Raw genomic sequence first — 23,776 nt, 5'->3', positions numbered from 1 at the left:
GGGCGGCGCGGGGCGGCGCGGGGCCGGGCGGGCCGGGGGAGGGCGCAACAGCTGCTCCCTGAGCACTTTCTGACCCAACAGTCCCCCGGCGCCGGACGCGCCGCGCCCCGGCGGCCCTAGGGACCCCCCCGCGCCTGCACCGTCCCCGCGCGGACGAGTAGGGGGCGCCCGCGCCTCTGCCCCCCGTGCGCACCCCCGCCCCGCTCACCTTAGCCCCGCGCCCGAGGTGAGCCCGGCCCCCAAATGCTCCCGGCGGGGGTGGGAGGGGCGGGCCGCGGGGGGGGGCGCTGCGCTTCCTCGGGGATGACTTTTGCCGTTTCCCACCCCCCACCCCGCCGCGGCCGGGGGTGCGCGGGGCGGGGGGCGGCCGGCGAGGCTCCGGGGGGCCGCGGCGGGCGCGGGGCCCCGGGAGGTGTCCGCACAAAAGGCCGCGGGCCCGGCGGCGCCCGTCCCCTCCCTCCGCTCCCCGCCCCCTCCCCTCGCCCGCGCCCTCCTCATTCAAACCCCGGCTCGCTCGTGCCGTGTCAGTTCAGTCCCGGCCGCCGGCGAGCGAGGAAATGGCCGAGGAGCCGCCGCCGCAGGTAACGGGGGGCGCGCCCCCTCCCGCGCCGGGCCCCCCGGGCCGCCCCCGCGGCCGCCCTCGAGTCTGCGCCGCTCGCTGGCGCGCCCCCCGTCCCCTCCCCTCCCCGCGGGCGCCCAGGTGCGGGGCAGCCCCCCGGCGTGTGCCCACAGTCGCCCGCCCAGCACACTCACTCGGGGACACAGTGACCACGGCCCCCTCCCCCCGGGGCGGGGGGCGGCGGGCGGGGACGTGCCGCCCCCCCACCTCCCCCCTCGACTCCCACCCCCCCTCATCCCGGCTCCGGGGCGGGGGTGCCGGTTCGCCAAGAAAGTTGGGCGAGCTCGGCGCGGGCGCGGCCGTGCCCCCTCCCCCCCAAGGTCGGGGCGGGGGGTCCCGGCCGGGCCGTGGGGCCGGCGGCGCGCGGGGGGTCCCCGCCGCGGCCCGGGGCCAGTTGGAGAGCGCCCAAACAATGCGTCCTAACAGGCGTCCCCCGCGAACAATGGCCGGGACCGTCCACCCCGGCCGGGCGGAGGGCGCGTCTACGCGGGCCGAGGGCGGGGCCTGGCGCGGCCGCGGACCCCGCCGCGCCTCCCGGGCGCCCCCCGGCCGGGGGTCCCCCGGCGCCCCGCGCCGCCGTCGCCGGGTCCCCGCGGGCTGCGCCCGGGGCGGCGCGGCCCCTCCCCCACCCCTCGGCAGGGTGGCGGCTGCCGAAACTTTTTTTTTTTTTTAAATGAGTCCGAAACGCGTGCTTGGAGGGAGGGGGGGTCCGAGATGCCGCCCCTCTTCGCTGCGCCGCGGGGACCCCCCTCAAATCCGCCGGGAGAGCGGCGCCCGCGCCCCCCGGGCCGGCGGGGTGGGAGTAAGTGCGCCCCAAAAAGTGCTGCTCGGCTTGGCTGCTTTTTTTTTTTTTTTAAAGGGAAGTTTGGGCCGGGAGCGCGGAGTGGCCGGACGGCGCCGCTCTCACCCCTGCAGACCCGGGCGCCCCCCTCCCCGCACCCACCCAAAGGCGGGCGGCTGGGGGGGGCGCCCCGCCCCCCCACCCTCACCCACGGGGCGGGGGCGGCGGCCTGTCCCGCGGGGGGCCGCCCCCGGCCCGTGCGGATGCGCGCGCTGGCACCAGGTGCGCGGGGCTGGGGTCGCGGGGAGAAGTGGGGGGAGGGCCGCCTACCCCATCCTCGGGGTCCCACCGCCCCCAGGCCACACTTGAGGAATCGGGCTAGTGGCTCCGAGGACGGGAAGCCGCGTTTTCGGGGCGGGATGGGGAGTTCCCCCTCCCCAGGCGTGGCCCGCGGGGATGCCGCCCACGGGCGCGCCCGGGACCCCCCAAATAAAGTATAGCGTGTCCCCCACCACCACCGTGGAGTCCCAGGAACCCCCCCTCCGTGACACGCACACCCCGTTCTGCAGGGTGGACGCCTTGGGTACGTGCGGGTCCCCCTGGCGAGTCCCCGCGCCGCGGTGGCCGGAGCGGGGCGCATTCCGGAGCGCGCGGCGTTGGCGGGGCGCCCCCGGGCCCGGGATGCGGGGCCCTTCGCGCGCGTGTGTGCGTGTTGTGTGCTGTGTGCGTGTGTGTGCGCAGCAGCCGCGCTCCGACGCCGTTCAGGTTGATTCAATTATGTCTTCATCGCTTTTGAGTTGCTTGAATGAGTTGACATGAGATTAAGCTCAACAAAAGAGCGAGGCGCGTGTGACCACAGCTGCCGGCCAGGCCCGGCCACTAGGTAGGGGGCTGGGAGAGGGGGGCGCGCGCCGGGTCTGGGGGGGAGCGGCCTCACCTTTTGTATGTCCAGAAGGCCCTCGCAGAGGGTCGCCGGCGGGACGCACCCCCTCCCCCCCACGCGTGGATAAAAGACTGAAAGACTTAAAATCACCAGGTTTTTTTTTTTTTTTAAATTTTTGGGTGGAAGCTCGAAGAGTGAGTAATAGATGCAATTTTCAAGAAAAAGGGGAGAAGGGGGGGGAAAAGAGCCTTTTGAGGCTTTGCTGACAAGTGCAGCCTAAAGAACTTAATTGCTTCTCGCCTGGGAGAGGGGGGAGAAAACCCCCCAGCCCTAAAAACCCTGAGTGCAGCCCCCCCACCCCTGCTTCTTGGCGCTGGCGGGCGGGGCTTGCCCGCGTGCCGGGCCTTGGAAGGTGTGTCTGGGCCCTGTTGCTGTGTGGGGGGCGCTTCCGGGGTCCGTGCCCCCCGGCCGGAGGGGGCGCGCGCGCGCAGTTTGGGATCCGCGGTCTGTGCAAAGTCCCCGCTCCTCCTCCCTCCCCCCCATCCTCCGCGCGCCCCGGGGTGGGGGAGGGGGGGGAGCCTGCGCGGGTGTAGACGGCAGCACCTGGGCTGCGTTGCGTTGCGTGTCGGGCCCGGAGGGAGAAGTGGGCCCGCGGCGGGCCCGGGCTGCAGCTCTGGCCTCTCTCTCGGCCCTTTTATCTCGGCGACACCTTCCCACTGACACTTGGCAGTTTGACCTTTGCAGGGTTTTTGGGTTTGGTTTTTTTTTACGTTTTTCCTTTTTGGTTGTTTTTAAAATTGCAGTTTATTGAAATCACTCCGGGTGAGCGAAGTTAGGCTGTCTTCCGGGAGGGGGGGCAGAGTGGTTATTTCCTCCTCCTCTTCTGTAGCAAAAAAGGAACCAGTACAAGCACTTGGATGAGGTCCCTTCTCCCCCACACTCTTCTACCCCAGGAAAGTCAGCAAAGTTTCTCCCCCGGGGATCCTTGGCTTTGAAGGGGATCATAGGGCCCCGTGCTGGGTGGTGGCCCCCGGGCCCTGGCAGGACCCCGGCCCCCCCCCCCCACACACATACACCCCTCCAGCGGGTCTTTTTAAAAAGAGGAAATCTGAAAATAAGACTTAATCATCAAGTCACTTAGAAACTGATGAAATAATTAAGGAATGTAATGGCCTGGCAGCCCGCGCCCACCCGCAGCCCCTCCCTGCAGACAAACGCTAATCACTGTCTGTCTCAACAACATTTATCATGAGATGGCGTGTGTTGGCCCCAGCTCGACACCCCCCCTCCCCACTCCGGAGCCACTCTAGTGCCCGGACTCTTGATTAGCGCCTCAGGGGTCCCCAAGATGGGCTGTTTGCTCCCTTGGCGAAGTGAGGGCCTCCGCCCCGTGCTGGCAAACACCTTCCTGGTGCATGGGGGGGGGGGTCAGTGTTTGGGTCGTTTGAATGCTGCCTGCCACCGCCGCCCCCCCTCCCGTTAAAAAGTGGGGGGCCTCCCTTTATCCGACTCGCACACCCTAAACCGTCAGGCCTGGCGTTGTCCAGGAAGCTTTGTTGCCCTTTGCTTAAGGACAAAAAAAAAAAAGGGAGGGGGTGAGTTTTGATGGACACACACACACACACACACAAACACACACACACACCTGTGTGCTCTGGGCTTGGGGCTGCGGGTCTGGCTTTCCGAGATGGCTCGTTCCCAAGTTCCTACTTGAGCTTAATCCCCTAGCAGGGCGGTTCAGTAATTGATTTGGGGGGTGGGTGGGGAAGCTGAGGAATCCAGCCCCTGGCGGTGTCTCTTCCAGCTCCTGGGGGATTCTACCGGAGGAGTGGAAACCCCTGGCTGTAAGGGTGAAGTGGATGGGTCGGTGAAGAACCAGGGGATTTCTAGGAGAAGGGTGCCGGCGGGATGTCCACGCCCGAGGCCTCCTTAAAGTAAAACTTAAAACTACAAGCACACGGCTCCCGGGAGCCAAAGGCATCCCAGTGGAAGGAAGTGCTCGGAGCAAGGCCCGCCTCGGTTCCTGCGTGCAGGTACGACCCAGCAGGGCTGGCGGGGCTTGATTTGTTCGCCCCCATCTTCAGATTTTTTTGGGGGGGGGGGTGGGAGGAGTGGTGGCTTGTTGGCGCTCACACGTGGGAGGAGGCACGAATTCTCCCGGAAGGCGGCAGGAAGTGGCCCCCGCTTGCTTTGGGTGAGGGGCGTTGGAGCCGGGCCACGGTGGGGGGGGGCAGGGGGGGCGTGTAAGTATTTCTCTCCGACCCGGGCTCGCAAGGAAGAGGCGGTCTGGAGTCTTTGGGGTCTGTCCCAAGGTGACGGCAGATCTCCTTGGACCCCCTTGCCCAGTGGCTGCAGGATTGGGAGCCCGGGGAGGAGGAGGAGGAGGAGGAGGAGGAGGAGGAGGAGGAGGAGGAGGAGGAGGAGGAGGAGGTACCCGGCCTTGGAGGAGGAAGTGGAAGGGCCGGGCCGGAACGTTCCCCAGCTCTGCTCGCCCTGAGCGAGCTGGATCCTTGCTGGGCTCCCACCCTGCTCAGAAGCCGGGGAAACCCCTGCCGCCAGCGGTTCCGCCTGCAGCTGGGAACGCTCAGTAGAGGACCCCGCCTCTGAACCTGCCCCTCCCGCCCCCCTGCCCCCCCCCCCCCGCATCAGTTACTGGAGGTTTGGGACCTGTTTGGTGATTTTATGTTCCAAGTTGAGAACTAAAATGAGGGCCCCAGTGTGTTGCCCGGTGTGCCCGGTGTTGACAGTGGAGATCATGTGTGCCCTGCCGGTTCAAAGGAGGACCCCCCCCAAACACACACAGACACGCGGCTCCCCCCAAATCTTGAAAGCAAACAGGTGGTGGCGGAGCAGAACCCACAGCTCTCTCGAGCTGGACCCCCCCAAGGAATACTCAAACGCGGGTCCCAGGAAGAGGGCGCGGGTAGGCACCTTCACTCCCTTTGTGTGTAATCGGGTTTAGGTCGGCGACACTTGGCCTTGCGCAAGGGGCTCGGGCAGGCCGAGGTGGTGGTGATTCTCTCCGTGTGTGTGTTTTCTGTGGCCTTTTCTCTGTAGAGTGTGGCTCATCCGGCCAGGTGAGGGTAGAACGGTTTTCCTTAGTCTCTGCTCGCCGGAATCTCTGCTGCACATTCTGTTGAAAACCTGTTGAAACTATTTAAGGAAGAATCAGGGAGTCGTAATTGAGAACGGAGTAAGCCTGACTTAATCTTGTTTAATTAAAAAAATTTTTTTCCCGGGGCTGGAGCGATAGCACAGCGGGGAGGGCATTTGCCTTGCACGTGGCCGACCTGGGTTCAATTCCCAGCATCCCATAGGGTCCCTCGAGCACCGCCAGGAGTAATTCCTGAGTGCAGAGCCAGGAGTAACCCCTGTGCATCGCCGGGTATGACCCCTCAAAAAAAAAGCAAAAAAGTAAAAGTTGCCCTCCCTTTCCTTTTCCCCATTAGTTCCCACCCCCCAACCCCCCCAACCTTATTTAAGATGGGATTTTTGAAAGCCAGCTCACAGATCTGTGGCAGTTGAAACATGGGCAAGACTGAAACTAAAACGGACGTGTAGTTCACATGAAGATTATCCTGTTGACTCGGGTGATTTGGAATGCAGTGGGCAGCCTCCAGTTAGGGCGGTTAACTGTTCAGTATGCTACTGCTGTGTTTATTGATTACTCGGGGCCCAAACCTGTTGGACACTGGGCACTTAGGTGCAGGTTCCGGAAAGTGGCTCTGCCGGGGTTCCCCCCCCCGCACCCCCCAGACCTCCGCAGTTGCTGGCTCTATCTGATGTCAGCGGGGAACTTGAACTTGGAGTGTTTTCATCTTCCTCTTTGCCTTGACTCTTCAGGCCCATCTCCAGGGCTGTGAGGAGGCTGAGCCGGCCACGCAGGGCTACGGGTGTGTGGGTGTGAGAGAGAGAGAGGTGTGTGTGTGTCTGTGAGAGAGAGAGAGAGTGTGAGAGTGTGACCGTGACCGTGTGACCTTGCTGATTTCCTTGAGCTCTCGGTGCTGGGTTTGTCACAGGTTTGGCTTGAGTGTAGGTCTGCACCGTGAAGCTGTTCTGGCCAGTCTGATGGATGGGGTGAGGGGGACGGTCCCGTGTGCATTGCAGGAGGGAAACTGTTGGCTGGCCGGGGTTTGGGGGCGAGTGAAGGCTGACGGGCAGGGGGCAGCCCAGGGGACACCTGGGGGCCAGCCTTTGTTTATGTGGGTCCTTGTATGGGGGCTTTGGAATCCCTGAGCTGGGGCCCGTCTGTAGGTTGGGGGGTGTGTGTGTGTGTGTGTGTGTGTGTGTGTGTGTGTGTGTGTGTGTGTGTTGAGGGCTGTACAGAGTCCCTGAGCTGGGGCCTGTCTGTAGGTTGGGGTGTGTGTGTGTGTGTGTGTGTGTTGAGGGCTGTACAGAGTCCCTGAGTTGGGGTGTGTGTGTGTGTGTGTGTGTGTGTGTGTGTGTGTGTGTTGAGGGCTGTACAGAGTCCCTGAGCTGGGGCCCGTCTGTAGGTTGAAGGGGTGTGTGTGTGCGTGTGTGTGTGTGTGTTGAGGGCTGTGCAGAAGTGGCTGTGCAGTCAGCGCGAGCCCCACCCCCAGAGCTGGAGCGGGCTGGGTGGGCCCCTGCTGGGCCTGGGGTGGGGTGGGGGAGCCAGTCCCCCCCACCCACGGGCTGGGCCTGAGCCGGTGCTTGGCTCCCCCGAAGCTGTCTGTGGACCAGGCACAGAATCTGCAGAACGCACAGCGCCTTAGGACAGGGCAAGGTGTGGACCCCCCCCCCCCCGCCCCCTGCATCTGGGGCTCAGCGACAGGCAGGGGGTCTTCCCCCTCCCGCCCCCCCGCCCCCCATTATGTTTTGCTAAGTTCAGAAAAGTTTTTGAGGTGCTGTCCACTGGACAGTTTTCACTGAGTCACGCCTCTGGGCTTGGGCACGTTTCTCAAGGTCAAGTGCTGCCCCGGCCTGGAGTGAGGTCAGACATTTTATTTCCATTTTGGGAGGGGGTGTGGGGAGCCACACCTGGCACCTCTCAGGGCTTCCTCCTTGCTCGGTGCTCAGGGGTCACTCCCCACTGACCTTTACGGACGGGTGCGAGGACGGGCACTCGGGCAGGCCCGTCCTTCCCACGGTCCCCTCTCTGGCCCCGAGCAGTTTTCCTTTTATTATTATTTTTTTGCAGGGTTGGGGGCTACGCCCGGTGGTGCTCAGGGCCCACTCCTGGCTCTGTGCTCAGGGCCCCCTTCTCTCGGGGATTGAGGGGCCGTTTGTGGACCAAGCCTGGGTTGGGGGCAAGTGCCCGCCCCTGTACTGTGCTCAGGCCCCTCAATGGTGGTTTTTGTTTTTGTTTTTAATTGAATCACTGAGATTCAATTGAACTTTAATTGAATCACTTACTAAGCTTGAACGGTGTGTTTCGATGCACCGATACGCCGAGCTGATAGATCTGGCCTTTGGAATGTCGGGCCTAGTGCCTGTCCCCCTCCCTTCCTCCGCCCCCCCACCGTGGCTTGGCCAGCAGTGCCAGGGAGAAGGCAGAAGGTTCTAGAACGCTGTGTGTGCGCGTGCACATCCTTGGCTGGATCGGAACCGTGACGTGTCGCTGACCCCAGTTGAGGTGTCACTTCTCCTGTCCTTTCAATTACTCTGAAGGGTTCTTTTTTTTTTTTTTCTTTTTGGGTCACACCCGGCGATGCACAGGGGTTACTCCTGGCTCTGCACTCAGGAATTACCCCTGGCCGTGCTCAGGGGACCATATGGGATGCTGGGATTTGAACCCGGGTCGGCCGCGTGCAAGGCAAACGCCCTCCCCGCTGTGCTATCTCTCCAGCCCCTCTGAAGGGTTCTTGATTATTTATTTTTTTTCCCTTTTGCCCAGCTGGTCGGTGGGGGTGATGTTGGTCCTGACCTGTGGTTTCCAGGAAGGGTTGTTCTGTCTACACTGCCAGTCAGGCAGTGCCTTCGCGCTGGGATTTCTCCACCTGCCCGGCGGGGCCGGGTTCGGTGGGTCGGTGCGGGGCAGACGTGGAGTCATGTGGTGCAGGCGTGTGCCGGCGGCTTCATGGTGTGCTGAAACGTGGTTTGGTTTTCAGCTTGGGCAGCCCTGAGGTTGCCGAGGATGGCGAGGAGATGTAGGGGACCGCGGAGAAGTCGGGGTGGACAGTGAGGTGGGATGGACTACCAGCGGGCAGCTGGTGGGCCTGGCCCTGCGCCTCAGTTTACCCTGTGGGGGCCGGACCTCCCGGAGCTGACCAGGGCACTTTGCCCCCCGTGACTCCTTCCCAGCAGGTGCCCCGGAGAGGAGAATGAAGCGAAGCCCTTGGCTTGGGGGGGCCTGCCGGAATCCTCATGGGGGGGCTGCTGCCCGTAGCTTAGGAGCCAGGCACTGTCTCTGCCGGCAGCAGTGAGCGTCGCCGAGTCCAGCTGGGCACAGTGACCCCCAGGATCCGCCCTGACACTGCGTCCTGGAGACGCACAGGCCTGCGGGTCGGTCCTGTCCCCCCCCCCCCCACAGCGTGATGCCACTCAGCCTGCGCTTACCCTAGCGGGGCCGTCCAGCAGGGGGCGCCCCTGGCCTCTGAGGCGAGAGTATCAGTAGAAAAGACACTTTCCTACAGGGGAACCGCTTCTCTCTTTCTCTTTTTGCCTTTTGGGTCACACCCGGCGATGCACAGGGGTTACTCCTGGCTCTGCATCTCAGAAATTACTCCTGGCTGTGCTCGGGGGACCCTATGGGATGCTGGGAATCGAACCCGGTTCAGCTGTGTGCGAGGCAAATGCCCTCCCCGCTGTGCTACCCCCCTGGCCCCCCGCGTCAGCCACTTTCTACGGACACTCTTCCCCGACGCAGAAACTCACTGAGACGTCAGACTCCCGGGCCGAGAAGCAGCTGGGGGCTGACGAGGAGGCTGAGCACTGCTCTCGCCACCTGAGCGGCTGCTTGGGCCCAGAAGGGGAACCTCCTGGCCAGGCACGTCTGGGCTCGGGCGGCTCTGTGGACCCGGCGTCCGTGCTCCGTTATTCAGCCAGGGAGGCCATGGCTGGTTGTGTTTGGTAACTGCCGGCTCCAATCCGTGCCGCGTCTCTGCAGTCCCAGGGTCCCCGGGACCCGGGCCAGCAGCTTGTGTTTGTTGAATTAGTCAAAGACCACTTGGGAACCTGGATGGCGGTCCTGTCCCCGCTAGTGTAGCTGACCCCCCGGCCTGGCCTGGCCCTTGGGAACTCTCACCCCCCCCACCACCACCAGCCTGTGTGTGTGTGTGTGTGTGTGTGTGTGTGTGTGTGTGTGTGTGCGCGCGCAGAGGAAGACTTGGAGATAGAACCCAGGTGCCGCTGGTTAGGAGGCGCCTTTTTCTGTTTCCTTGGCAGGATGGAGGCTGGCGAGGGTCCCTAGAGGCTCATGCTTGCCCGTGGCCATCCCTCGCAGGCAGGACCTTGGCTTGGGAGGGGCGGGGATGCCCAGTGTGCGGGGTTGAGGGGCCTGTTGCTCACTGAGCTGGTGCGCACCGGGGCCTGGTTGCCGGTGGGCTCTCAGAAGTGCTCGGACTGCGCGCGGGGTTGGGGCTGTGTGTCTAAACCAGGCATTGGCGCGGGTCTGCTCTGGGCCTGGCCGTGTGGGCAGAGGAGGGAGCCCTCGGGAGCCCTCCCTGGCTCCGTCGCCAGCTGAGGCTCGGGGACGTGTGTCCGTAGCTGCACGCAGGCGGCCTCTCTGTGGCCGGCACAGCGCACTCGGCCCGACACGGTGCTTCCGCGCAGAACTGCTTGGCGTCGGAGATCGGCCTTCTTGGCTGTCTCGCTGGGCTTCTTTTTTTTGTTTTCTTGCTTTTTGGGTCACACCTGGTGATGCACAGGGGTTACTCCTGGTTTTGTGCTCGGGAATCACTCCTGGCGGTGCTCGGGGGACCCTATGGGATGCTGGGAATCGAACCCGGGTCGGCCGCGTGCAAGGCAAACACCCTCCCTGCTGTGCTATCGCTCCAGCCCCTCTCTGGGCTTCTTAACGGGTCATGACGCAGGTGACGGAGACGGGGGTCAGGTGGGGTCAGGGCTGCGGCGTGTGGGGATGGACGGGCTGTGTGGCACGCACACCCCTTGCGTCTGTCCCAGCCGCTACGTGGCCCCGTGGACCCCGGCGCTCCAGGCAGGCTCTGGGCCGGTGTCCCCCGCCTGCAGCTGACGCGTCTCTCTCGTTTCCCCCCCCCAGGGCGTGGACACCCCTTGACTGCAGGTCGCTGGAGCTGACGTGCTGCTGGGCCCAGGCCTCCATGGCGACCGGGAGAACTAAGGCTGTGCCGCCTCGCCCTTGAGTCCCAGCGCCCGGCGGAGGCAGGCCGGGGGGTGTCTCCTTCGGCCTCTCGGGAGACCCCCGCGGAGGTCTGTCCTGCGGAGCTCCGTGGACGCGGCTCCCTGGGGCCCCACCCGACCCGCCCCACCCCGACCGTCGCTCCTGCCTCCTGAGCCCCGAGCCCCCACCATGCCCACCCAGTCCCTGCTGGTGTACCTGGACGGGCCCGAGGTGCTGGGCGCCGAGACGGAGGACGCCGTGTCCATCAAGGGGCCGCCGCTGGCGCCCTTCCGCGCGGGGCCGGAGCGGCCCGAGGCGCAGCTGCCCCTGGACTGCATGTTCTGCAGCCAGAGCTTCGCGCACGCTGATGGGCTCAACCAGCACGTGCTGCTGCAGCACCGGCCCACGGTGTGCGAGCCCGCCGTGCTGCGCGTCGAGGCCCAGTACCTCAGTCCCCTGGACCGGCGGCCCGCGCGGCCCGGCGCCCCCGAGCCCGAGGGGCCCAGCTGCGAGGTGTGCGGCCAGGCCTTCTGCGCGGCGCTGGACGTGGAGACGCACATGAAGCAGCACAAGGACTCCTTCACCTACGGCTGCCACGTGTGCGGCCGGCGCTTCAAGGAGCCCTGGTTCCTCAAGAACCACATGCGCACGCACACGGGCAAGGCGGGCGCCCGCGGGCGGCTGCAGGCGGGCCTGGACAGCCCGGCCACCATCAACGAGGTGGTCCAGGAGCCCGCGGCTGCCGCCGCTGCCCCCGCCACGTCCCCCTACAAGATCTGCATGGTCTGCGGCTTCCTCTTCCCCGGCAAGGAGAGCCTCATGGAGCACCGCAAGATGCACACCAAAGAGGGGCCCGCGGCCCCCGCCTCTGGCCCCGGCCCCGCCTCCGCCTCTGGCCCCGCCTCCAGCCCTGCCTCCCCCCACCGGCCCCAGGACCCGCCCGCCCCCGAGTTCCTGCAGTTCCTCAGCCTGCGGCCGCAGCCGGCCCCCGAGCCCGGCCGGCCGCCCGCCCGCTGGATCCCGCAGCTGGACCCCTTCACCACCTACCAGGCCTGGCAGCTGGCCACCAAGGGCAAGGTGGCCGTGTGCCGGGAGGTGAAGGAGCAGCCCGGCCAGGAGGGCAGCACGGACAACGACGACTCGTGCTCGGAGAAGGAGGAGCTGGGGGAGATCTGGGCCGCCGGCCGGGGCCCCGACGCCAAGGCCAAGGGCGGGCGCGGCACCGCTGCCAACGCCGCCAACGCCGGCCCCGGGCTGGCCGAGAAGGAGAAGGGCCGCGGCGAGGGCCCCGAGCCCGACGCCAGGCTGCCGGGCGGCAAGGAGAAGCCCACGCACTGCGCCGAGTGCGGCAAGGCCTTCCGCACCTACCACCAGCTGGTGCTGCACTCGCGCGTGCACAAGAAGGAGCGGCGGCCCGACGCCGACTCCCCCACCCCGGCCGCCGACGGCCGGCAGCGCCGCACCGGCTCGCCCGAGCTGCCCGCCGCGCTGGACGAGGCCGGTCTGGACCGGGAGGGCGGCTCCGAGGACGGCTCCGAGGACGGGCTTCCTGAGGGGCTCCACCTGGGTAAGCGGACCCCCGCCGTCCTGATGTCTGTCCTGATGTCTGTCCTGATGTCTGTCCTGATGTCTGTCCTGATGTCTGTCCTGATGTCTGTCCTGATGACTGTCCTGATGTCTGTCCCGATGTCTGTCCCGATGTCCGTCCCAATGTCCGTCCCGCCACGGCTGGGCCCCCGAGGATGCTGTCTCCCATTCCCCCGGGAGGACTCACTAGCACAGCCCGGACCGGGGGTCCCGTCTGGGCTCCTTGTGGGCAGTCCCACCGGGCGTGGGGAGCGAGGGGCCTTCCCTTAGGGGGGTCCCCATGGGGCCTGCGAGGTCCCCCCCCAGCCCCTCCCAGCTCCCAGACGCCCCCTCCCCCCAGACCCCAGCGGGGTTGGAGCCGGGGCTGACCCTGGTCTCTGCTGGCCGCCAGGGCCTGCAGCTGTTCTTGCCGGCAGTTCCAGCTCGTGGGCATCAGGTCCCCTCCCTAGCGACCGGCCCTGGGGTGCCCGCCAGTCTGTCCGTTCGTTTGTCCTTCTGAGCCGCAGCCCGGCACGTCGCGGGGCTGAGGGTCGGCCTCCTGAGGGCAGCGGAAACTTTGGCCTCGGCTTCAGGCCCTCCCCCGCCCCCTGCCCCGCGGGCGTCTGTTTCAGCCCTCTGAGAGCGGGCAGGACAGGTGGGCACGTGAGGGGCGCGAGGCCTGTGCCCCGCAGAGCGCACTCGGGCGCTTTCCCCTGATGTGAACTGCTCGGAGGGGCGGGTTCCCGGGATGGCCCCAGAGGGAAGCTGGCTTGGGCCCCGGGCGGGTCTGTGCTGAGTTGGGGCCTGGGTCCCGGGAGACACCAAGTGGCCAGGGGGTGGTGTGGGCAGGAGGACGGGTGGGAAACGGGCTGGGCTGGGAGTGCCAGCACCGGCGCTGTTCTGTGACCCCGACACAGCCCCTGCCCAGGGCCCGGGGCCGCAGCTGGTGACTGGGAGACGGGAAAGGGGCACCGCCAGAGGAGCAGGGCCACAGCGAGGGCGTCCCCTGACCCGGGGGTGCGCGGCCCTGAGGTCCTGACGCAGAGGTGGACGGGGTAGGACACGGCAGGCAGGCAGGCAGGCAGATGGACGTACATGGGCGTTCAGCTGGGGACAGACAGACGCAGTCGCACACTCACGCCCACTCGTCGCCTCAGCTGGTCCCGGGGTCTCCTGCCCCCGTCAGGGCACCGCCTTCCGCAGAGCCCTGGAGCCCGGCGCCTTCGGGGGCCCATCTCGGGGGCAGTGTGTGTCCTGGGCCCAGCCCGAGGGGTCACCTGGGCCTCTTGCCCCCAGACCCGCAGCTGCAAACACGCCAGCTCCGAGGGTGGCCCCTGGCCTTCTGGTTTCCTTCCACCTTGTGCGGGTGAAGGCTTGGTGCCCACGGCCCGAGCTCAACCTGCTTTTCCCCAACTTTGCAAAAACGCTGACCCACGTTAGCCCAGCCCCGCCCGCGTTTCCTGCCCAGATGAGGCTGTGCTTGCTGCCCCCCAGTGGCCACTGGCCGGATTGCAGCTCTCCAGCCTGGCTGGGCTCGGGGTGGCCCGTCCACCCAGGAAGCTGCCCCTTCCTGCCCAGGCGTCTCCGTGGACGGCCGCCTTCCCGCCCCTCCCCCCCTCCCACCACACCCTAACCTGGTCAGGGCCCCATGGGTCAGGGCCCGGCGGGGGAGGGCCCCCCGGACGCAGCCTAGGGGTGAGGTGCTGGCTCCTGACCCCTGACCCGCCTTCTGACCTATTTTTGTTTCTGCTTTAAGATAAAAATGATGATGGAGGGAAAATAAAGCATCTTACATCCTCCAGAGAATGTAGTTATTGTGGAAAGTTTTTCCGTTCAAATTATTACCTCAATATTCATCTCAGAACACACACAGGTAAGGACCCTCGCCGCCGCGGGGGGCAGGAAGCATGTCTCGGTCACTCCGCCGGAGGGGGGACGCGGCCCCCCCCCAGCGCCCGCCTCGGCCCCGGGACCCCGCCCCCAGCCCGCGGGGGGTCCCTGCCGGCCCTCGCCCGGCCCTGACTCCCGTCCTTGCTCCTTGCAGGGGAGAAGCCGTACAAATGTGAATTCTGCGACTACGCCGCGGCCCAGAAGACGTCCCTGCGCTACCACCTGGAGCGTCACCACAAGGACAAGCACGTGGACCCCGCGGCCGAGGCCCGGGCCGAGCCGAAGCCCCCCGAGGCCGAGGCCGCGGCTGTGCTGGCCTCCGATGACGGCAGCAGTGCCGGCGCCCACCCCAAGACCCTGAAACGCTTCTGTGACGGTGCCAAAGACGGGAAGGGCGGCCCGCCTGCCAAGCAGCCCCGGGGGGCCGGGGCGGCCGCCTCCGCCTTCCAGAACGTTCTGGGCGGCGCTGCCCAACAAGATTCTCAGGATCCCCCGAGCCACGCCGCCCTGGAAGAGGCTCCGGAGAAGGGGCGGCCCCCCGCGGACCCCCAGCTCCCCCGCCTGGCCTGCAGGAGCGAGCCCACGGGCAGCGGCAGCGGGGGTCCGCGGCGGGGGGCCGACGGCCAGGAGCGGCCGCTGAACCTGTCGCTGGGCGCCCTGCACAGCCTCCCGGCGCTGTCCCCGAGCCGCAGCCTCGTCCCCTCCATCACCTGCCCCTTCTGCACCTTCAAGACCTTCTACCCCGAGGTCCTGATGATGCACCAGCGGCTGGAGCACAAGTACAACCCCGACGTGCACCGGCACTGCCGCGGCAAGGCGCAGCTCCGCAGCCGGCGCACGGGCTGCCCGCCCGCCCTGCTGGGCCGCGACGTGCCGCCCCTGCCCCTGCCGCGGCCCCGGCCCAAGCCCGCCCCGGCCGCCGCGCCGCCCAAGGCCCGGCCCCCAGGCGCCCCGGGGCCCGGCAAGGCGCCGCCCCCCGCCGCGGGGGCCGACCCCAGCACTTTAGCACCCAGTAACCTGAAGGCCCCGCGGCCCCCGCCCGGCCGCCAGCCGCCCACCGACGCCTTCGCCAAGGCCGGCGCCCCCGCGGCCGCCGAGAAGGCCCGACGGCCCGACGCCAAGCCCCGGGCGCCCGGCCCCGCCCCGCCGCCCCTCGCCAACGGCTTCCCCGAGTACGCGGCCAGCAGAGACTACTACGGCGCCCGCGCCGCGGACTTGGGCGAGTCCCTGCCCAAGCGGGTCAAGGCCGGCGCGGGGCCCCCCGAGGGGGACCCCGGCTACCGCCGCGGCTTCGGCCCCCTCCCCAAGTACCATGTGGTGCGCGGCGTGCCCGCGCTGCTGCCCCCGGAGTGCGTGTGCCCGCCCGCGGCCGTGCTGCCCGCCAAGGCCCGGTTCCTGGGCCCCGCGGAGGCCGAGCCCTCGGGGCTGCTGGGCGGCCAGAAGCCCTACCGGGGCCCCGCGCCACCCTACCCCTGCGGGCCTGCCGGGGGCGCTGCTGCGGCCGGGCCCCGGCTCGAAGGTAGGCGCCTGGGCCCTGCGCGGGGGTGCTGGGCGGGAGGGACCCCTGTCCTGGGGGGTGGCGCGCGGGGGTGCCGGCCACTTCCTGTCCCCCTTGATGGGTGGGGAGAGGGGGGCGCAGTCTGAACTCTGGGGGTGGACAGCACCGGGCGTCCTGGGCTCCGGGCGGCCACAGCTGCTGGTCAGCGCTCGTAGGGCCAGGCTGGGTGCGGGGACGCCCGCCTACATGTAAGGCTGTGGCTCTGCCCCACTGTGGGTGTCCCTGGGAGGGGGACTCCTGGGACAGTGCTCCCAGGTTCCCTGGGTGCCCCCTCGTCAGGGCCGGGCCAGGTGTGTGTTTGAGCGGGGGTCGCCGCCGCTCCGTTCCCGGGTGTCTCTGAGTGTCCTCCCCGTCCCCCCCAGGGAAGCGGCCGGTGTCCTACCAGCACCTGTCGGGCAGCGTCCTGCAGAAGCGGGGCTATGAGAGCTTCCTGGGGAGCCCGCATTTCCGGCCCAACGACAAGAAGACTTGATTTCTGCTGCGGGGTGACCGAGGTGAGCGCGAGGGGGGGGGGGGGCCGGGTCCCCTGGGCTCGGGGCAGGTCCAGGGGCAGCGCCGGGCGCACTGGGCTCCGGGCACTGCCAGCGGGAGCCCACGCGAAGAGTCTGCCGGTCAGCGCTTCCCCGCGTGCTCGGGGTGGGCGCTGGTGTGGGCGCTGGACAGGGCCGGGGCGGGGTGGCCTTGGCCCCTCACGGGGGTGGGGTGGGGCCCCTCGGCCCAGGTGCTTGACGGTCAGGCCGGTGGGCGGGCTGTGGGCACTGCCGCCCCGCCCACACTCGGCCCTCCCAGCGAGTGCGAGCCCGAGGGAGACAGCCGTGCGCGGGGTCCCACGGCTCTGGGCCCCCAGGCTACCCCGAGGCTGAGTGGGTTTGGGCCCCCCCCCCCAGGGAACAACCCGCTCTGGTGAGTCTCCGGAGCTGAGGGGTCCAGAGATGTCCTGGGGGGTTTTCTTTTTCTTTTTTTTTTTTTTTTTCTTTTGAGTCACACCTGGCGATGCTCAGGGGTTACTCCTGGCTCTGGGCTCAGGACTCACTCCTGGCAGTGCTCGGGGGACCCTGTGGGATGCCGGGGATCGAACCCAGGTTGGCCACATGCAAGGCAGACGCCCTCCCCGCAGTGCTGTCTTAACGCTCCAGGCCTCAAGACAGCCCGGCTCTGATCCCTGGCCCTGGCCGGCCCCCTGAGCCCCATGGGGATTGACCCTCTGAGCACAGAGCTGAGAGCAGTAAGAAGTCACCGTTACTTTTGCGTGTCGAGGCTCCTTCACCTTCACTTTTGAGCCTTTTGTGTTTTTTTTCTTTTTGTTTTTTTGGGTCACACCCGACGATGCACAGGGCTCACTCCTGGCTCTGCACTCAGGAATTACTCCTGGCAGTGCAGGGGGACCATATGGGATGCTGGGAATTGAACCCGGGTCGGCCGGGTGCAAGGCAAACGCCCTCCCCGCTGTGCTATCACTCCAGCCCCAAGCCTTTTGTGTTTTGAAGCCTTTTGTGTTTTGAAGCCATTTGTGTTTTGAGGCCACTACCCCTGGCATTGCTTGGGGGGAGGGGACCCCGTGGGGTGCCGGGGACCGAGCCTGGCCCGTCCAGGGCCGGCTGTGGCTCACGGGGGCTTGTCCCCGCAGGTGTCGCGGCCGGAAGCGTGCGCTCCTGCAGTCCCAGCCCGGCCCCCGCGGGAGCAGCGGCGAAGCTACTGACACAAGCTGTGAGCGGCCGGGCAGCGCGGAGAAGGCGGGAACACTACAGTCCTGAGTGCTGCGGGCCCCGGGGTGCCAAGGGCAATAAAGACGCAAGTCGGACGGTCGGTTTGTGCCAGACGGAGACCCGAAATCTCTATTTTGTCCCTGAATAATACTTTGTGTTTTTTTTTTTTTTTTAAAAAGAAGAGACCAAATAAGTTCTTGAGCATACTTGAGCGCTGCTGAACTCTCGGGGGCGGGGCGGGGGGGGAGGGGAGAAAGTCTATAACGCACCTCAGGTAAAAAACTGTAAATAACCTTAAGCCGTCAGCCCGCCCCTGGACTCTGTGTCCTCTCTGTTCTCTTAACCCGCTCGGCCCTGGGCGGTTTCCGTGGTGCCCTTTCATTTAAAAATGTATGTTTTTAAGGGGGAAAGAAAATGACTTGTATGATGTCAAATCCTCGTCAGTCTGTTGTCTGCACAGGGTCCTTGCGTGCGCCGTGGCCCCCCCCGTCCACCCAGGGAAGGAAGGGGGGTCCCGAGCGATGGAGGCCGGCCCTTCCGTCCTGCCCGGGGCGGCCTTGGTGGCATCTGTCTGTCACGCATGTGTCCCGCGTCCCTGCGGGCCTCAGGAGTCCTTCCATTTGCTTTTCTACCCAAGTAATCATTTTATTTTATTTTATTTTATTTTATTTTATTTTTTTCTTCCTCCTCCTCCTCTGGGAATTTGTCAGTGTTGGGGGCTGCCCCGAGCCACTGCACATGTGGAACCAAACACGTGCCTGACAGCCCGGAAAGGGTCTGCCCCGCGCCAGGCCCCCAGGCCGCCCCCCTGGCCGAGGTCGGGGCCCGGCCTCTGTGGATGCCGTCCCAGGTTCGAGGCTGGTCTCGAAGCTGGCTGGGACATTGGCGGCGAGGGTGAGTGGCCTTGTCTCCAGCTGCCGCCCCGGTGGTTGGTGGCCGAGTCCTGGCCTTTGAGAGTGTCCCCTGCACCTGGCTGGCGCCGCCCAGCGCTTTGTTAGGAAAACCGTTTCCGGGAGAAGATTTGCACTGCGTGCTGCTCTGGCCTCGCGGGCGCCCGGCCGGGGTCCCAACTCCTCCCCCCCCCGCCCCCATGGGACGCAGCCCGAAGGTACTTGAGCCGAGTCTGGGTGTCAGCCCGGGTCCGAGAGGTGTCTGCCAGCAGCGCAGCCAAGTGCTTTGTATCAGGAAACTTCACACTATCGACCTGCTTTCCTGTTCACAAGCTGAGCCATATGTACATAATCTAGAGTTTTTTTGTTTTCATAGTTTTTGCACTTTTATAGCCTATTTTTTGAAGATTAACACATGTGCAGGATGATTGACCTGATCTTTTGCTGAATCTGATGAGTGTTACGGAGTTGGCTGTGACTCTTGTATATCTTAAACGGGGATACGTGATGATAAGAGGGCTGAAATTTAAACCTGTATTTAAAGAAAAAAAAAATCACCAAATCTATTTGAAAACAAGCCAGTTTTGTGTTACGCTGAAGTTGGGGCTGGGGGCTTGCAGATTATTTTCCCTTCTGACCACATTTCTGAATCCAGAAAAGTCTCTTTTAAAAAAAACTTTTGTCTTTCTTTCAACAGCCCTCGTACTCCCACAACAATATTTTTTTGTCCATCAGTATTAACTATTGGGATACTACTGGTTTTTATGTTTTCTTTCCTGAGACAACAGTACAACAGAGGTACAATCCGTTGGAATTTTTTTTTTTGTTTATTTATTTCATTCCAGTTTGATTTATTTTAATTGTCGATACTTAAGTTGTCAAACAGTAGACATTACTTGTTTTTATTTATGATATATTTCAGCTTAAAGTTATGTTATTTTACATGGATGTAAATATAGATTTGGTGTTTTGCAATATCGGGTTCTGGTCTTTAATTCTCCGCGTGCTCTCCTTCTGAGTCTGGAGACTCGGGAAGGCCCCCTCCGCCCACCCCACTGGTGTGTCCCCACAGCGACCTGCCCCAGGACCCGCTCAGCGCCTGGGGTGTCTGCCTACACCCCGGCCCAGGGAGACCACAGCCAGCTTGGCTCGGGTCCCCGGATGTGCTCAGCAATGGGTGCTCAGGGTCCGAACAGAGGGGAGGGGTCAGGCATGCTTATGTGCACATGCATGCACCGTGACCTTCGCGCACACGGCATATTTGCGCACCAGGCGTGCACACATAAACCATGATGTTTGTACACACACGGACCATGTTTGCGCTCATGCACACACATAAGTGAACCACATTTGCACACGTGAACCATGTTTGCACGTAGGAATCTGCACAGACCATGATTGAACACGTGCATGCATGTGTGCTGTTTAGTACACACGCATGCATCCGTGTTCCACACACCAACTGTGATGTCCATGGGGAGAGTCTGGGTCGCTTCCTGGCGCTTCCCCGGGGGTCGGCTGCACTCAGCTCAGCCCCGTCTCGAGCTCCCAACCGTCGCTCAGCCTGTCAGTGGAGGCAGGTGCTTGTGGGTCTGGGCTCCGGCTGGGGATGGTGCTCAGGGTCTGAAGCAAGCTCACACCAGAGGATTCCAGAGACAGACGTGTTTGGCGTTTCGTGGACGTGGAGCTGGGGCTGGCCCGGCAGACAGCGACATCACTGGGATCGTGCTGGTGTCTCTGGGTGCCCAGGGCCTTGGGCTGCCACATGCTTGCAGTGGCTTTTGAGCCGTCGATGCTTTTCCAGGCCCCCTGTTTGGGTTTTCCCATCCGAGTTAGACCTTTGAATTTTTTTTTCCCCTCTTTTTTTTGCGTTACACCTGGCGATGCTCAGGGGTTACTCCTGGCTCTGCACTCAGGAATTACTCCTGGTGGTGCTCAGGGGACCCTGTGGGGTGCTGGGAATCGAACCCGGGTCGGCCGCGTGTAAGGCAAACGCCCTACCCGCTGTGCTCTATCGTTCTAGCCCGACCTTCGGCTTTTCGTGACTTTAGGAATGGTTGCAGATGAGAAAGAACACCATTCCCGCTTTGTCTGGACCAGACCTGACTGCTCACAGCTGCTGGGGTTTGAGCCTGGCCCCTCCCCTCATTGATTCGGCCGCCCGGGGAACTTCTGGCTGCCTGCGTGCCTTCCCTTCCGCAGGCTGGTGTCTTCCTCTCCATCCTCTGTCCTGGCTTACACCCCTGCCCCTAAACCTTCCCCAGCCTCTCCGGATCTGCAGTTTCTCCTTGACCTGCTTTCAGCTTTGAGTTTGTTCTCCAGGACAGGCTAGATTTAGTCTTACATCGTTGAGGTCAATGTTGGTCAACCCGGGATGTCCCAAGTGCCTGTTTTTTTTTTCCAAGTCTCTAAGCCAAGACTTTTCATTTTGTTTTGGGATCGTACCCAGCTGTGCTCAGGGCTTACTCTGGGCTCTCCATTCAGGGGTCACTCCTGGAGGTCTTGGGGACCCCTTGGGGTGCTGGGATCAAACCTGGGTCAGACACCGGCTGTCCTATTCCCCCCCTGAGTGAGCCAAGGTACCGAGGAGAAAGATGCTCTAACACTGGCGCTGGCCACCAGGTGGCGCTGTTGTCAGCGTCTCCAGAGTCCGCAGCTTCCAGACCATTCTCAAAGACCATCATTTGAACTATTTCAAAAGCTGCAAGAAATAGGAGCATTTACTAAAATAACCTGGTTGTACTTAGAACAATCCAACACACGGAGAGTTAGCCTTTGTGTCTACTACCTGGTTTAGCCCTGGGGCTGTGATTCTGGCAGAAGAACGGTGGGGATCAGCTTATTCCTCTTTTTTTCCCCCAGTTTGAGGCGAGAGGGAGGGAGAAAGGAGAGAGGGAGGGAAACCGCGCAGGGCTGCACCCTTGGAGGCTTGTAGGGCAGGGGCTGGGGTCAGGATCTGTGGGTCCGCAGGAGGGAGGGATGGACACTGTCCATTTCCCTGGAAGGGAACGGCCAGTTCTCAGGGGCCGCCACTAGGGGGAGCAGGGGACCGGGTCCTTTGCCTCGTCCGCCCCTTCCTCTGCATCCCACCCCCAGGGACCCTCAAGGAGTACCCAGAGGGGGGTGAGGAGGGTGAGCGCAGGGGGGAGTTCAGTGCCTGCCCCCCAGCCCCTTGAGTCAGCCTTGAGCTGTGTTCCCTAGATTCAGCCCCTCGTAAGAGAACTTGGGTCCACGGGACTGGCTTAGCCGCGGGAAGCCCCCTACTGACCCAGCCCATCCCGGGGGGCCCGGCCCCTGGCCTGGGGGACCCAGATCCTGTCCCGGGGCCCCAGGCCCTGCGTGGCATCACTCCAAGTCACCGACTTTCATTTTGGGGCCACACCTGGTGCTCCCCCCGGCCTGACTCCCCTCTGCACCTGGGGGCAGGCACAGGCCTCGCCGGCCGCCTCTCCCGGCCCCCGACGTGCCCCCCGGCAGGACGGGGCTGCGAGGGCACGGGCGGGCACTGCCCCTCCGGGGGTGCCGGGCACCGGGTGGGGAGCGTCGGCCTGAGTAGCCCGGGCTGTGGCGGACCTGGCGGGCAGCCTGGCCTGGCCTGGCCTGGCGTGGGCCGGGCCGCGTCAGCACCTGCGGCAGAGACCCCCTGCGTGTGGACCTGCGTCCCGCCAGGGAAGGACCCCCGCCCCGCGTGGGGCTCCCAGGAAGCAGTCGGGGGGGCTTCCTGGGAGAAGCGCAGCCTGACCAGGCCCTTGGGCCGGAGCCGGGAGGGTTTGTCCCACGGTGGGAGGCGGGAGGCAGCTCAGCGGGTGGGGAGGGGGCCAGGGGAGGGGGCTGGGGCAGGGGCAGGGGGCAGCGGTGGGCGTGCACAGCGCCCCCAGCCCGGCTCCCTGCACACGCGACCCCCCCCTGGCCCCCAGCCCGATGCCTCTGTCTGGACGGGGCGCCCCCGAGTGCCCGGCCTCACTCCTGCCGGGGTCGCCCGGTTGGGCTGTGCCCGGGATGGGCCCAGGCGCGGCGGGGGATAGGGGGGCGCGGGCCCCGCCGAGGGGGTTTCCCACCTGCGGGGGCCGGTCGGTGCAGACGAGACCCCGGAGCCCCGCGGCGGCCCCTGCTCCCCCCGCCCGAGCCGCAGAGGCTTTGCAGGAGCAGCGGGCGGAAGGGACCCCTGGGACCCCCAAGTGCTCTGAGCCACAGCCGGCCAGGGCGGCGGTTCCCGTCTAGGCCGCACGGGGGCGCCAGACGCGCGGGAACCAGGCACCCGCGGGGTGGGGGCGGGAGAGACCCCCAAAGCCGGGCTGCAGGTGCGCGCCAGGGCGAGGACCGAGGCCAGGGGCCCACCCAGCGCCCCAACCGCACCGCCTGCGCCTCCCTTCCTCCCTCCCTCCCTCCCTCCCTTCCTTCCTTCCTTCCTTCCTTCCTTCCTTCCTTCCTTCCTTCCTTCCTTCCTTCCTTCCTTCTTTTCCTTCCTCCCTTCCTTCCCTCCCTCCCTCTCTCCTTCCTTCCTTCCTTCCTTCCTTCCTTCCTTCCTTCCTTCCTTCCTTCCTTCCTTCCTTCTTTCCCTCCCTCTCACCTTCTTCCCTCCCTTTTTTCCTTCCTCCCTCCCTTTCCTTCCTCCCTTCCTTCCTTCCTTCCTTCCTTCCTTCCTTCCTTCCTTCCTTCCTTCCTTCTTTCCCTCCCTCTCACCTTCCTCCCTCCCTCCCTTTTTTTCCTTCCTCCCTCCCTTTTTTCCTCCCCTCCCTTTTTTCCTCTCCTTCCTCCTTCCTTCCTTCCTTCCTTCCTTCCTTCCTTCCTTCCTTCCTTCCTTCCTTCCTTCCTTCCTTCCTTCCTTCCTTCTCCCCTCTGCCCCTCCTCCCTCCCCTGCGGTCACCCCTTTGCTGGGTTCCTGACGTCCCTGTGTGCGTGACCAGCGCCCAGCCGGTCGCCAGGACTCTGCGGGTTTGAGCCTGTGGCCGTGCGGCTGCTTCCAGCCTCCGCCCCCCCCCGGCCCGGCCTCGTCCTTCCTGGTCCCCGTCCCGGCGCCCCGCGGGAGTCGGGGCCGGCGCGGCAGGTGCTGGCGAGCTTCCGGGGCCGCCTCCGTCCTGGCACAGTGGGGGTCAGCGTGGGGGTCAGCGTGAAGGTCAGCGTGGGGGGTCAGCGTGAGGGTCAGCGTGGGGGTCAGCGTGGGGTCAGCGTGGGGTCAGCGTGGGGGTCAGCGTGGGGGTCAGCGTGAGGGTCAGCGTGGGGGTCAGCGTGAGGGTCAGTGGCCTGTGCCCGCTGCCCGCGTGCCTGCTGTCCCTGGCACTCCCCACCGACCGCCTTTCCCGGGCCGGGTTCGAGCCCGCACCTTGACCCCTTGGGGGTCGTGGTCCGGGATGGCTCTCAGTGGGCGTCCGCCCGCGGGCAGCGGTGACCGCCGCCCCCTCGAGGCCTCCGGGCCAGCCTCAGCCGTGGGGGAGGGTAGAGGCCAGACGGGCCACGGCCAGATCTCCCCAGGGTCAAGTCAGCTCGGAGAGACGCCGCGCACGAGGCGCCTCTCACAGCAGCCCCGGCTCCTCCCTGAGACCATAGATGGTCTCCCGAGCACTGCCAGGGGCGATCCCGAGTACCCCGAGCCCCGAGTACCCTGAGCACAGAGCCAGGAGCG

The 23,776-nt window shown here is 65.3% G+C and overlaps 1 protein-coding gene across 3 annotated transcripts in view; it reads left to right on the top strand.

Annotated features, from left to right (window-relative positions):
* The window catches only part of ZNF217 (zinc finger protein 217), a 33,876-nt gene extending 14,754 nt beyond the window's left edge, over window positions 1–19,122 (top strand). Inside the window, exons 1-6 of one of the 3 annotated variants that reach the window (XM_055140905.1) lie at window positions 49–226; window positions 10,463–12,110; window positions 13,866–13,982; window positions 14,154–15,518; window positions 15,920–16,051; window positions 17,185–19,122. In XM_055140905.1, the coding sequence (XP_054996880.1) occupies window positions 10,733–12,110; window positions 13,866–13,982; window positions 14,154–15,518; window positions 15,920–16,029 (2,970 nt within the window). In that variant the 5' untranslated portion in view covers window positions 49–226; window positions 10,463–10,732 and the 3' untranslated portion in view covers window positions 16,030–16,051; window positions 17,185–19,122. Of the gene's footprint in view, window positions 1–48; window positions 227–443; window positions 582–10,462; window positions 12,111–13,865; window positions 13,983–14,153; window positions 15,519–15,919; window positions 16,052–17,184 lie in introns of those variants that run through there. The other 2 variants (XM_055140904.1, XM_055140903.1) reach the window with 2 other exon arrangements.
* Window positions 19,123–23,776: the final 4,654 nt, after the last annotated feature.

The sequence above is a fragment of the Sorex araneus genome, chromosome 5, assembly GCF_027595985.1.
Source record: "Sorex araneus isolate mSorAra2 chromosome 5, mSorAra2.pri, whole genome shotgun sequence".
Lineage (NCBI taxonomy): Eukaryota > Metazoa > Chordata > Mammalia > Eulipotyphla > Soricidae > Sorex > Sorex araneus.
The sequence above is the reverse complement of the archived record's forward strand: the minus strand, read 5'-3'. Positions and strand labels throughout refer to the sequence as shown.